Source organism: Oncorhynchus gorbuscha, linkage group LG14 (assembly GCF_021184085.1).
Source record: "Oncorhynchus gorbuscha isolate QuinsamMale2020 ecotype Even-year linkage group LG14, OgorEven_v1.0, whole genome shotgun sequence".
In the NCBI taxonomy this organism is placed as follows: domain Eukaryota; kingdom Metazoa; phylum Chordata; class Actinopteri; order Salmoniformes; family Salmonidae; genus Oncorhynchus; species Oncorhynchus gorbuscha.
In genome coordinates this window covers 69,434,697-69,449,594 of record NC_060186.1, presented here as the reverse complement: position 1 = coordinate 69,449,594, position 14,898 = coordinate 69,434,697, and the positions used below count along the sequence as shown (strand labels likewise).

The following is a 14,898-nucleotide window of genomic DNA, read 5'->3' as shown; positions in this document are numbered from 1 at the left end:
TCAACATCCGGTACATGTGATCCCGCCCCCTACTGGGTAGGTGAGTTGTCAAAGAGATCCAAAGGGTGCTGGCGAAACTAAACTGGGTGAGGACCAATCTGTGGAACCACTGTCTTTGAAATTACACTCCCAGTAAAACCATAGACATTAAAGGAAGCTGATAAAACTACACTTTTGCTTTTCAGAAATATTTGTAAAAAAAAATTGAAAGGAGGTGAAATGATGAAGCTAAGCTCAGGCTTCATTGTACATTGTGATGTGTATGATATCAGCAAGTCAAATCAAATGTTATTTGTCGCATGCAACAGGTGTAGTAGACCTTACAGTGAAATGCTTACTTTACAAGCCCTTACCAACAATGCTTTAAGAAGTTGAGAAAAAAACAAGTGTTAAGTAAAAAATAGATCAAAGTAACACATAATTAAACAGCAGTATGAGAAACTCCTGGATCAGAACCCAGGTAGACTGTCTAGCAACATAGGCTACTGACGGTCAGGTAGCAAGGTTTGCATCAAAATACTTTCTGTGCTCAAACAACGCAGGGCAATTTGTGCTCCTGAGTGGTGCAGTGGTCTAAGGCACTGCGTCTCAATGCAATCCAGGCTGTATCACATCCGTCTGTGATTGGGAGTCCCATAGGGCGGTGCACAATTATCGCAGCGTCATCTGGGTTTGGCCGGGGTAGGTTGTCATTGTAAACAAGAATTTCTTCTTTACTGACTTACCTAGTTAAATTAAAAAATGATTGGACATACTGTACACACCATGACAAGAACACAACAGTAAGATCACAGAGAAGATCAAAAAGTGATTAATCTCACTCCCATACACTTCCGCCCGATGAAGGTCTGTTGGATCAACTCGTCAATCTTGACCTTTGTTAACCCAAGTATAGGAAATCGTTGGGCATGAGATTACAAAGAGAGTGTACTGGCATCTTGAGCTGCACAAACTGTAAAGCCAAAGATAAGCAGGGCTCCTAATGAAGATGATAGCTAAACAGAGTGCTTGAGAGGACAGTGTCATGAGAATTGTGTGTCCTTGGTAGATAGATAAAGTATTGTGTAAGTACTCTGCAGTTATCAGGATTGAAGTGAGATAGTGATCATTGTGTCAAGTGTCTCAGATTAGGAGTGCTGATATAGTTCAAACTGATCTGAAATCAGCATTCGATATGGTAAGGTTTTATGTGAATTGGGACACACCTCACTTGAGTCCAGGCCACTGCAGCAATCATGTCTCAGATTGATAGAATGATTACTGCCACAGAACAATAAAGGACAGAAAGACACATCCAGGTGTTCAGGACGTTTTGGTAACCATGTAAATCTCTCTCAACATGGAAATGGTTCCAGACAATCATTTTTCCCATAGAGAATGACTTTAATCAATATGATTTAATCAATATATTCGGCTCCATTGACTCTCAGATTCGAAAATGCTTATTAGCATCAAAGTAGACACCATACAAGACTACAAATCCCTGCAAGCTCCTGCAAGTTATCTCTAGCTGACACGTTTGCTAATAGGTATTGTGTAAATTTAAAACTTGCACAAGAAATTATGCCAATTTATTTATTACTAAATTTAGCTAACATTAGATAGTTAATCCAGAGATCCTCACCTTTGCCTCGATTCAGCAGTCTCGTCCAGATCATCATGGCATTTGTAGTCATTTATGATAGCCACATTAGCAGCTAATAAATATTTCATTACTGGGCGAGGGGGGCGATAAATATAGTAAAATATATTGATTTAAGTCACCTTGTCCTAGAGAGATTTACATGGTTATCAAAACATCACACCAGGGTAAGCCTATTTTTATTTTACCTTGCAACAGAATCAGTGTAATGTTGTATTTCACCTTTATTTAACTAGGCAAGTCAGTTAAGAACAAATTCTTATTTTCAATGACAGCCTAGGAACTGTGGGTTAACTGCCTGTTCAGGGGCAGAACGACAGACTTGTATCTTGTCAGCTCGGTGATTTGAACTTGCAACCTTCCGATTACTAGTCCAACGCTCTAACCACTAGGCTACCCTACATGAAACAGCCCTTATTTTAAGTGTTTCTATAATCCCCTATAGGGAAATTAATGTTGGAAAAATGATTGGAACCATTTACTTGTTGATGTAGATTTCAGATCTACATTACATTTACAGTACGGTGAATCAAGAAAAATAATGGACTGGATCTTGTTGTTGTGGTGCATGATTGTACAGTCCAGTCAAGCAATTTCATACATTTCAGTTCAGTAATCTGTTAATCATTTTTGATAGAAGAAACAGATAACAGGTTATATACATATTGTAATCAAGTATAATATATCTCCCTCACCTTTCCTTCTGGCAGTCCCTCACCTCTGTAATCAATAGAGACTGATCATGAAGATAAATTATCAAGCAATTTAACAACACACTGTCACTGTTATGAGGCATCAGGCACATATGGCTGGCCAAGAGATGTGCCCTGAGGACAATCTATAAAGAAATTACATGTGCGTATATTCATATCACCATCAAATGGTTGCCCATTCATATTACCCATTTATGATGAAACTATGAAACCATGCTCTTTACATTGCTCTTGCACAATACACTATATATACAAAAGTATGTGGACACCCCTTCAAATGAGTGAATCCGGCTATTCCAGCCATGCAATCTCCATAAAAAGTGGAAGTGGAGTGGAAGCCTGTTCTCTGGAGTGAATGGATGAACCGGGTTTATCGCTACCTGCTCGAATGCATAGTGCCAACTGTAATGTTTGGTGGAGGTGGAATAATGGTCTGGGGCTGTTTTTCATGGTTCGGGCTAGGCACATTAGTTCCAGTGAATGGAAATCTTAACGCCACAGCATACAATGACATTCTAGAGGATTTTGTGCTTCCAACTTTGTGGCAACAGTTTGGGGAAGGCCCTTTCCTGTTTCAGCATGACAATTCCCCCATGCACAAAGTGAGTTCCATACAGAAAAGTTTGTTGAGTTCGTGGTAGAACTTGACTGGCCCGCACAGAGCTCTGACCTGAACCACAACAAACACCTTTGGGGTGAATTGGAATGTCGACTGCAAGCCAGGCCGAATCGCCCAACATCAGTGCCTGACCTCACTAATGTTCTTGTGGCTGAATGGAAGTAAGTCCCCGCAGCAATGTTCCAACATCTAGTGGAAAGCCATCCCAGAAGAGTGGAGGCTGTTATAGCAGCAAAGGGGGGACCAACTCCATATTAATGCCCATGATTTTGGAATGAGATGTTCGATGAGCAGGTGTCCACATACTTTTGGTCATATAGTGTAGCTATTTCATCAGCCAGCCATTCAATGCCTGCACTCATAATTAATACAAATTCTTATTTACAGATTTATTTTCATACAGTTTGAAATACAGTATGTTTTGTAACAGGTAGTCATTATAGGTTAAGCTCCCTGTCCTTGTAGCAGGAAGTCAAGGATATCACGTATTTCACATATCTCTGTTAGTTATATCACTAGCAATCACTAGAAATATTTTACCAAGGAAGCTTTTCCTGAAGATATTGCATTTTAAAATGTTACACAATGCATAATTACAAGATTGCGATTGTGATTTGCGTCTATTGTATAAAACCATTGTCAAAGCAGTTAAAGGTGTAGAATATATGGATAAATACAAATAGGATGCTCTGAAGTAAAAAATAATAATACGACATTGGAAATTGTAAAAGTGGGGCACACCAACAGTTACGCATTGTCTTTGTTTTCTAACTACTGCCCGAGTACACACATTTATTTTTGTGAGAACTGGAAGCATACCTGTGAGGGGAGTCTAACTGGTAATAGTTACTGTTGTAGGCGTTTACCAGTATGTATTCCAAGCATGTGATTTTATTTGACCATAGGGAAAGGAGCTAGTGTATAAATATCGAAATGCAGAATTATTTGAATTGAGCTTCAACTCTTACAAATTCCATCCCTCTGCTGGTGCTGTGCCATCTCAACTTTTCTAGGTGATACATTGTCACAAAACACACTTTGTCACAATACCAATAAGTTACTCACCCCACTTATATATTTAGCCTAACCCCCAATATTTGCTCGTCACATGGCATGATATGTTGTTAACAATGATTTTCAGTCAGTTTTATGAAACGTTGTGCAGCGATTAAATCTCAAACATAAAAGCAACCCCATCTTCTCTCTCTCTCTCTCTCTCTCTCTCTCTCTCTCTCTCTCTCTCTCTCTCTCTCTCTCTCTCTCTCTCTCTCTCTCTCTCTTCTCTCTCTCTCTCTCTCGTCCGTGCTTTCATTTCCTTCCATCCATTCCCTTGAACGTGAGCCCAACCCCTCCCACTATGCATATACATGATGCGTGTGCTTTACCATGGACAGGTATATCTGTAAATCACATCAAACAGCAAGGTAGAGGGCAGCAAGACGGTAATGGACAATACGCCAAGACAACGGAGCTGTTAGACAAACAGACAGACAGTCAAACAGAAAGACAGACAGACAGAAGACAACTGGTGGCTATATGAGGACAAACTTTGACAGACAAAGGATGCTTCCATTACTGGTTATAGCTTTGCTGGGGTTCCCCACGGCAACAGGTTTCTATGCACTTCTATAGCCTATTCAAATGATCTGAACATTTTACATATGAAAGTAACTGGGTAAAGTGAAGAACATCAGTGTATTTTTGTCTTAGGTTTGCAGGAATGATTTTGAAGAACATAGAGTTAAGTTGTATTCTTGTCGTGATTATTGTCATAAAGTAACATCTCAGGGACCTTGTCAATTAAAACCAGGCTTTCAGGGGTGAGACAAGAATTGTATACTTCATGTTTGGATTCTGGCTGTGCAAGAAGAATGTTGTTTTTGCCTCACCTCAGAAATGTGCTCACTAGTTCTGACTAGGCCCTTCAATGTTTTTAAGGGGTAATTCTGACTACGTAGGTTCACAGTGATTCTTCTGTATGGCAACATCATAGGGGGCAATGAACTCTCTTGTTTCTACTGTATGGCAACAACATAGGGGGCAATGAACTCTCTTGTTTCTACTGTATGGCAACATCATAGGGGAGGATTCCTGTTGAATGTGTTCTGTTAAAAACTGTTTCTCTTTTCTAAGAAGATAACACTCATCGAGCAAATTTTTGAAAAACTACAGTGTTAAACTCATATTCGTGAATGCATTGTGTCAATATTTGTAACATAGAGAGAGAAGAAATAGATACTTTATTCATCTCTAAAGCAGGGGTCCCCAATTACATTCAGCCGTGTGCCGATTTTTCCTTGAGCGGATGGTAGAGGGGAAAAAACATAGTTATAAATCATTTGTACACTGCAAATTGACAGCTAGTATCCAAAACGGATATAGTATTGGACAAAAACAAAATAATTTCAAACGTCTTTCTATTTAAGTGTGGGAATACTTATTTTAATCACTTTGAGCAGATTTTATGATGATTATCCAGTCTTTTATGTCCAACAACAAAAATTATTAAAACATTTTGCTCAGAAACTTGGGAGACCAAATAAAGTCGCCCTCGGGCCAAATTCGCTCCCACAGGTGACTTTATTTGGTCCCCCAAGTTTTCTGAGCAAAATGTTAAATACGTTTTGAGAGTTCATTCATAATTGTTGAACCCTTCTCAATAGTATGTGACCTGTAAAATCTCTTCTGTTATTCCCAGCCTCTGCAATGCCTTGCACCCACACATCTCTCTCCGAGACCCTTCCGTCCTCAGGTGAGTGTTCACTAACAATCAGTCATTAGTGATATACAATGGCTTGACTGCTGAGGATGTAAAGTACATCTTAACAGATCTAAGAGCCATATGGTCTGGTCTTGTAGCCGGCCTGATCTATCTGGGTTCATTCAGTTCTATGTCTGGCCACCTAGAATATAGAGATCTGTCTGGGTTCATTCAGTTCTATGTGTGGACGTCTAGAATATAGAGATCTGTCTGGGTTCATTCAGTTCTATGTGTGGACGTCTAGAATATAGAGATCTGTCTGGGTTCATTCAGCTCTATATCTGGACACCTAGAATATAGAGATCTGTCTGGGTTCATTCAGTTCTATGTGTGGACGTCTAGAATATAGAGATCGGTCTGGGTTCATTCAGCTCTATATCTGGACACCTAGAATACAGAGATCTATCTTCAGTCTCTTTAGTCCTTTTTGAGTTGAGTTGGCTGTTCTGAACGATCAACCAATACGGTTTTTAGCGGTCTCCTAATTTCACTCTATTCTCTCCAGCTCACAGTGTCAGACCCTCAGATGTGGCTGTGATCTCGGCCATTGGACTGCCCCACGCACAAAGGTAAGCAACACATCAATTTCTCTAACCTTGATAGATAAGGGGACACTACCAGGGCCCCCAAGTTGTGCAGTGGTCTAAGGCACCGCATCTCAGTGCAAGAAGCGTCACTACAGTCCCTGGTTCGAATCCAGGTTATATCACATCCGGCTGTGATTTTGAGTCCCTTAGCGCGGTGTACAATTGGCCCAGTGTCGTCCGGGTTTGGCTGGGGTAGGCTGTCATTGTAAATAAGAATTTGTTCTTAACTGTCTTACCTAGTTAAATAAAGGTTAAATAAAAAATAAAACCAGGTGTCATTAGGGATGATTAAATGTGAACACAGAAAGGTTTTCCGGACTTCTGTTTTTCTTTCTCTCTGAAGCAGTGAGCTGTCCAGAGTGTTATTGAGACTTCATGGTAAGCCTGCTATTCTTGGGGGGGTTTAAGGGACTCCTTGATGTATCAAATCAGTTATCTGAACCAGAAGACAACAAACGCAGGCTATTAACACAGACAGACAGGCAGACAGACACAGACACGCACACAAGTACACACACAAAAATAGCTGACAAATTCTAAAGCATCCTACCAGGTTGTCAATTTCCTGTGACCTTAAGCACTGAAATTACAGTCTCAGTCAAATAAAATCTCAATAAAACACACTTTGATTGGTTGATAAGATTGTTTGATAAGAGATATGATTAGTTGATAAGACATGTTGGTCTGCTGACAGATCCTCCTCCTTCCCATGCCAAATTTCCTCCCTTTGCAATCTGACCCTCATCAGGTGTATATACACAGCTGAAGTCAGAAGTTTACATACACCTTTAGCCAAATACATTTAAACTCAGTTTTTCACAATACCTGACATTTAATCCTAGTAAAAATTCCCTGTATAAGGTCAGTTAGGATCACCACATTATTTTAAGAATGTAAAATGTCAGAATAATCCAATCAAATCAAATTTTATTTGTCACATACACATGGTTAGCAGATGTTAATGCAAGTGTAGCGAAATGCTTGTGCTTCTAGTTCCGACAATGCAGTAATAACCAACGAGTAATCTAACCTAACAATTACACAACTACTACCTTATACACACAGGTGTAAAGGGATAAAGAATATGTACATAAAGATATATGAATGAGTGATGGTACAGAACGGCATTGGCAAGATGCAGTAGATGGTATAGAGTACAGTATTTACATATGAGATGAGTAATGTAGGGTATGTAAACATAAAAGTGGCATAGTTTCAAGTGGCTAGTGATACATGTATTACAAAAAGATAGCAAGATGCAGTAGATGATATAGAGTACAGTATATACATATACATATGAGATGAGTAATGTAGGGTATGTAAACATTATATTAAGCGGCATTGTTTAAAGTGGCTAGTGATACATTTTTTAAATCAATTTCCATCGAATTCCATTTTCAAAGTGAGCTGGAGTTGAGTCAGTATGTTGGCAGCAGCCACTCAATGTTAGTGGTGGCTGTTTAACAGTCTGATGGCCTTGAGATAGAAGCTGTTTTTCAGTCTCTCGGTCCCTGCTTTGATGCACCTGTTCTGACCTCGCCTTCTGGATGATAGCGGGGTGAACAGGCAGTGGCTCGTGTGATTGTTGTCCTTGATGATCTGTATGGCCTTCCTGTGACATCGGGTGGTGTAGGTGTCCTGGAGGGCAGGTAGTTTGCCCCCGGTGATGCATTGTGCAGTCCTTACTACCCTCTGGAGAGCCTTACGGTTGTGGGTGGAGCAGTTGCTGTACCAGGCGGTGATACAGCCGACAGGATGCTCTCGATTGTGCATCTGTAGAAGTTTGTGAGTGCTTTTGGTGACAAGCCGCTGTTGCACCTTCTTCACCACACTGTCTGTGTGGGTGGACCAATTCGGTTTGTCCGTGATGTGTACGCTGAGGAACTTAAAACTTACTACCCTCTCCACTACTGTCCCGTCAATCTGGATAGGGGGGTGCTCCCTCTGCAGTTTCCTGAAGTCCACAATCATCTCCTTTGTTCTGTTGACGTTGAGTGTGAGGTTATTTTCCTGACACCACACTCTGAGGGCCCTCACCTCCTCCCTGTAGGCCGTCTCATCGTTGTTGGTAATCAAGCCTACCATTGTAGTGTCGTCCGTAAACTTGATGATTGAGTTGGAGGCGTGTATGGCCACGCAGTCATGGGTGAACAGGGAGTACAGCAGGGGGCTCAGAACGCACCCTTGTGGGGCCCCAGTGTTGAGGATCAGCGGGGTGGAGATGTTGTTACCTACCCTCACCACCTGGGGTCGGCCCGTCAGGAAGACCAGGACCCATTTGCACAGGGTGGGGTTGAGATCCAGGGTCTCGAGCTTGATGACGAGTTTGGAGGGTACTATGGTGTTAAATGCTGAGCTGTAGTCGATGAATAGCATTCTCACATAGGTATTCCTCTTGTCCAGATGGGTTAGGGCAGTGTGCAGTGTGGTTGCAATTGCGTCGTCTGTGGACCTATTGGGGCGGTAAGCAAATTGGAGTGGTTCTAGGGTGTCAGGTAGGGTGGAGGTGATATGGTCCTTGACTAGTCTCTCAAAGCACTTCATGATTACGGAAGTGAGTGCTATGGGGCGGTAGTCGTTTAGCTCAGTTACCTTATCTTTCTTGGGATGAGGAACAATGGTGGCCCTCTGGAAGCATGTGGGAACAGCAGACTGGGATAAGGTTTGATTGAATATGTCTGTAAACACACCAGCCAGCTGGTCTGCGCATGCTCTGAGGACGCGGCTGGGGATGCCGTTTGGGCCTGCAGCCGTGCGAGGGTTAACACATTTAAATGTTTTACTCACGTCGGCTGCAGTGAAGGAGAGTCCGCAGGTTTTGGTAGCGGGCCGTATCAGTGGCACTGTATTGTCCTCAAAGCGAGCAAAGAAGTTATTTAGTCTTTCTGGGAGCAAGACATCCTGGTCCGCGACGGGGCTGGTTTTCTTTTTGTAATCCGTGATTGACTGTAGACCCTGCCACATACCTCTTGTGTCTGAGCCGTTGAATTGCAACTCTACTTTGTCTCTATACTGACGCTTAGCTTGTTTGATTGCCTTGAGGAGGGAAAAGCTACACTGTTTGTATTCGGTCATGTTTCCGGTCACCTTGCCCTGGTTAAAAGCAGTGGTTTGCGCTTTCAGTTTCGCGAGAATGCTGCCATCAATCCACGGTTTCTGGTTTGGGAATGTTTTAATCATTGCTGTGGGTAAGACATCGCCGATGCACTTTCTAATGAACTAGCTCACCGAATCAGCGTATTCGTCAATGTTGTTGTTGGACACAATGTGGAACATATCCTAATCCACGTGATCGAAGCAGTCTTGAAGAGTGGAATCAGATTGTTCGGACCAGCATTGAACAGACCTGAGCGTGGGAGCTTCTTGTTTTAGTTTCTGTCTGTTGACTGGAAGCAACAAAATGGAGTCGTGGTCAGCTTTTCCGAAAGGAGGGCGGGGGAGGGCCTTATATGCGTCGCGGAAGTAGAGAGAATAGTAGAGTGAATGATTTATTTCAGGTTTTCTTTCTTTCATCACATTCCCAGTGGGTCAGAAGTTTACATACACTCAATTAGTATTTGGTAGCATTGCCTTAAAATGTTTAACTTGGGTCAAACGTTTTGAGTAGCCTTCCACAAGCTTCCCACAACAAGTTGGGTGAATTTTGGCCCATTCCTCCTGACAGAGCTGGTGTAACTGTGTCTGGTTTGTAGGCCTCCTTCTTCACACACACTTTTTCAGTTCTGCCCACACATTTTCTATAGGATTGAGGTCAGGGCTTTGTGATGGCCACTCCAATACCTTGACTTTGTTGTTCTTGAGCCATTTTCCCACAACTTTGGAAGTATGCTTGGGGTCATTGTCCATTTGGAAGACCCATTTGCGACCAAGCTTTAACTTCCTGACTGATGTCTTGATGTTGCTTCAATATATCCACATAATTTTCCATCCTCATGATGCCATCTATTTTGTGAAGCGCACCAGTCCCTCCTACAGCAAAGCACCCCCACAACATGATGCTGCCACCCGCTTGCTTCACGGCTTGCAAGCATCCCCCTTTTTCCTCCAAACATAATGATGGTCATCATGGCCAAACAGTTTTGTTTTTGTTTCATCAGACCAGAGGACATTTCTCCAAAAAGTATGATCTTTGTCCCCATGTACAGTTGCAAACCGTAGTCTGGCTTTTGAAGCAGTGGTTTCTTCCTTGGTGAGCGGCCTTTCAGATGATGTCGATATAGGACTCGTTTTACTGTGGATATAGATGCTTTTGTACCTGTTTCCTCCAGCATCTTCACAAGGTCCTTTGCTGTTGTTCTGGGATTGATTTGCACTTTTTGCACCAGAGTACGTTCATCTCTAAGAGACAGACTGAGTTTCCTTCCTGAGCAGTATGACGGCTGTGTGGTCCCATGGTGTTTATACTTGCGTACTATTGTTTGTACAGATGAACGTGGACTTTCAGGCATTTGCAAATTGCTCCCAAGGATGAACCAGACTTGTGGAGGTCTTCAACTTTTTTTCTGAGGTCTTGGAAGGTTTCCTTTGATTTCCCCATGATGTCAAGCAAAAAGGCACTGTTTGAAGATAGGCCTTGAACTATATCCTCAGGTACACCTCAAATGGACTCAAATTATGTAAATTAGCCTATCAGATGCTTCTAAAGCAATGACATAATTTCTGGAATTTTCTAAGTGGTACTCTCTCTATTCTACTATTTTCCTTTCGGCATGGTTAACACCTGCCTGGCGCCCGAACAAAATCTTTCTTTACCCCTCTCTAATAAATACTGCTACAAAGGCACAGTCAATTTAGTGTATGTAAACTTCTGACCCACTGGAATTGTGATACAGTGAATTATAAGTGAAATAATCTGTAAACAATTGTTGGAAAAATTACTTGTGTCATGCACAAAGTAGGTGTCCTAACCACCTTGCCAAAAACTATAGTTTGTTAACAAGAAATTTGTGGAGTGGTTGAAAAACGAGTTTTAATGACTCCAACCTAAGTGTATGTAAACTTCCGACGTCAACTGTAAGTAGAACGTTTATTTAATTTCATCAAGATAATCTATCACCAGACATAATTTAGGCTTTTTAACCATTTTTGAAGATATGATTGTGCTTGAAAAGGATAAAAGCATTGAAAAGAGGGTACATTTGGAGGGAAATTAAATCAGTTCAGTTACCTACTTGTGATAATGGGAGTGTCAGGCATGCTCTTATATAACTTACTGTAACTATTGAACACTCTTCCTTGTCTAATAGGTTATTGTAGATTACTGCAGTATCAATTAGTATCATTGAGAGTAATTGGTTTTAGAAGAGGTTAATATAAGTTAACCTCCCACTACTGTGTGATATCATTATTGGTCTGATATCAGGACCAACCCTGATACCACTAACAATAAGCCAAGATAGAATCACCAAATTGCAACTTTGCTGCCAACAATTTCCACAGAAAGCATTTCACACAGAAGAGATAAAGACTATTGTACCTCTCACACAATAGAAAAAGGACATTAATAAAGATGAATGTGATAGAGCATTATACTGTACTCTCAACTCACATGGTAGTTACTGTATGTTAGTACCAAGAAAGCCCTAGATGCCATACTTGTCTGATCAAACAGATTGCATGTGTATCCATTTATTTTATTGGATAAGGAACCAACTAACTCTACCTGTGTGTCAAAGTTAGTTGATAGTAAAAACCTGTTAGCCATTTCTAATAGTGCTTTTTTCACCCCATACTAAATGCTAAGTAATTTGCATATGACAATGTTGATTTCACTAATAATCAAGCAACTTGCTCCCCTCTCTCTGTCACTTCAGAGCTGCTGACCATGTTTAACCCTGAAATGACCAGGAGTCTTCATGGTCAGACAAATCTGTATTCTGAATCCTCACAGCACAGGTAAACCACAGCTACACTCAACTCCCTGTGAGAGTATGAAAGAAAGAAAGAAAAAAATGTATTTCAAACAATGTTTCATTAATTTGCAGAGCTCTTGTAGAGCAGGCAAAGGAACTGTCCCTCACCCTCAGAAGGAACCAGGTATTCTAGTATCTCTCCTTCTACATAACCCAACACATTGTCCAAACAGCGTCCCTGTACTGGTTTTCATCTCTGACTGTGTCTTGTACTTCTCTCTAATAGGCCATTGATCTAGACGCAGACTGGAAGCTGGTGATGCTATTCGTCCAGGTGGATGAGCTCTGTTTGTGTCATGACCAGGTCATTAGCCAAACACTCACCTCACACGTCTGGATTTAATTGAAAGTCTGCATTTCATGACACTACAGTGTTATTAGCTGCACTCCTTTGAGTGAGTGTTGTGTGTTTGTGTCTATGCAGTTCAGCGAGACTGTCACAGCTGCTGTCCAGGAGGTGGATCTTGCTCTGCAGGTGCTGCAGTCACAGGTGAGTTTTGGACACTTGTGTGACACTCTTAGCGATGCTACAGCACATGAATTTAAGTGATCATTAAGATTGTTCATAATGTATTTGCAGTTGAAGCAGACCATTGTCAATGTTGCAGTGTGGGTTGGAGAATACGTTCATCAGAACAGGTGATTCTCTCCACCAATAGCATATCTTCTTAATCAGTCAGTGCACTCATTCCCTGAGTTTATTATTTTTATTTTATTTGACTGATTGCAGTGCAATAATTATATAGATTATTGTACTGTTATGTTGAGGATGCTAGCACACAAGCATTTCACTGCACCTTTTATACCTGCTGTGAACTGTGTACATAACGAATATAATTAGATGAGATTTTCTGGATTTTTAAACGATTCTGTGAATCTATAGTGACTAGCTGGTAGATGTTTGGTTTGATTGCTTACATGTCTATTGACAGGATGTGTCAATGTATGGAGGAAATACATGAATGGGAGCTCAGACTGCTGAGGGCCATGCTCACTCAAGTCCTGCAGGTTCAATGTCTTGCATCATCAATGTCTTGCATCATCAATGTCTTGCATCATCAATGTCTTACATCGTCAATGTCTTACATATGTTTTACATCACCAGTTTTACAACATCAATGTCTTACACCATCAATTTCTTATATCTGTTTTACATCACCAGTCTTACACCATCAATTTCTTACATATGTTTTACATCACCAGTCTTACAACATTATTCATATCTTTTCTTACATCATCAATGTCTTACATTATTCATATCTTACATCATGTCTTACCCCCCCCCCCCCCAAAAAAAACCTACCAGTTAATTTAATTTTGGAAATCTGTTCCCAAGTATTCCCACGCATATTAGAGAGACACGTGATCGTATACAAATCTAAGCAAGATTTCAAATTATCATGTTTTTGTCAAATATTATATATGTTTGTGATTCTTGCAATCAAATTGCAGTCTACAAATTATTTGTAATGATGTTCTGGCCCACCGACCATCCTCTTATAAAAAAATTGTCCCGCGGATGAATCTAGTTGACGGTCCCTGACCTATGTCCTGTTTATACTGTTGTCCCCATATAAATAAGATAAGATAAGATTAGATTGTATTTTATTGTCTGATTTCAACCATCAAAAATGGTATCATAAAAACTCCTTACAGGACATACTGCAAAATAGAATAAACAACATATGAACAGAAGAGGTTGTAGTACAGGGGACTATACAAGTGAAAAATACAGTTGCACACTAATCTCTCCTTGCTGTGGATTTAGTGGACCAACATTTCAGTTAAATAGGTGTATTGTACATAGTTCATTTTTACCTAACTCTATTTCATGGTGGTCAGTAGGAGTCCCTTGACGGACACCTGGTGGAGAAGCAGTGGTACAGCAACAAAGATGACTTCACCGTCCTACTGCAGGATGTCCCCTTCATCACAGCAGATCCAGCCTCCTTTATTGTGAGTGACAAGTCATTGAAGCTTCCCCAAATTTTTTATACATTAATGTGACTCTCTCACTGTGTGATGCAGAGCTGAATTGTTATTGGTGTGTGTGTGTGTGTGTGTGTGTGTGTGTGTGTGTGTGTGTGTGTGTGTGTGTGTGTGTGTGTGTGTGTGTGTGTGTGTGTGTGTGTGTGTGTGTGTGTGTGTGTGTGTGTGTGTGTGTGTGTGTGTGTGTGTGTGTGTGTGTGTGTGACACAAATGTTCATCTATGTACAGAGCGCTGCCCCCAGAGCGAGGGCATTACATACAGACAAACTAGCCGTACAGATGTGGGCCAACTTGGTGAGTCACACCATATACTACCCATGCTGCTAACACACTGTGGCATTGTCTCTGCTCTCAGTCCTAGTTGAGGCAAACAAAGGAGAATTGACTCAGTTTTTTTAATTCTGTTTTTCAGCTGCAGCCCACCATAGGCCAGCAGAACATGGAGAACAATGATATGATCATCTCGGTGCCATGCCCCAGTGAGGTGAGAGAGTGCGGCAAGCCTCCAACACATACCTGACCCGGGGTTGTTTTTCATTCAAATACTTTCAGCGTTTAACTGGGCCTGTCTGGACTGCCAGATGAGCGGGGTTTGCACTTGGGGATGATGCGTTGGTTCCATTGGACTAGACAAGCTCAATGAACTGCAACTAAGGTATTTGAAAGAAAACAAAT

General features: G+C 41.2%; 1 protein-coding gene across 2 annotated transcripts in view; it reads left to right on the top strand.

Moving 5' to 3' along the window:
• The first annotated feature begins 4,366 nt into the window (after positions 1–4,366).
• Positions 4,367–14,898, top strand: part of LOC123995346 (phospholipase B1, membrane-associated-like) — a 37,745-nt gene continuing 27,213 nt past the window's right edge. Inside the window, exons 1-13 of one of the 2 annotated variants that reach the window (XM_046298897.1) lie at positions 4,367–4,586; positions 5,673–5,726; positions 6,241–6,304; positions 6,669–6,700; positions 12,136–12,217; positions 12,307–12,358; positions 12,461–12,538; positions 12,659–12,724; positions 12,815–12,873; positions 13,167–13,242; positions 14,080–14,190; positions 14,452–14,517; positions 14,636–14,707. In XM_046298897.1, coding sequence (XP_046154853.1) covers positions 4,511–4,586; positions 5,673–5,726; positions 6,241–6,304; positions 6,669–6,700; positions 12,136–12,217; positions 12,307–12,358; positions 12,461–12,538; positions 12,659–12,724; positions 12,815–12,873; positions 13,167–13,242; positions 14,080–14,190; positions 14,452–14,517; positions 14,636–14,707 — 888 coding nt within the window. In that variant the 5' untranslated portion in view covers positions 4,367–4,510. Of the gene's footprint in view, positions 4,587–5,672; positions 5,727–6,240; positions 6,305–6,665; positions 6,701–12,135; positions 12,218–12,306; positions 12,359–12,460; positions 12,539–12,658; positions 12,725–12,814; positions 12,874–13,166; positions 13,243–14,079; positions 14,191–14,451; positions 14,518–14,635; positions 14,708–14,898 lie in introns of both variants that reach the window. The other variant, XM_046298896.1, reaches the window with a different exon arrangement.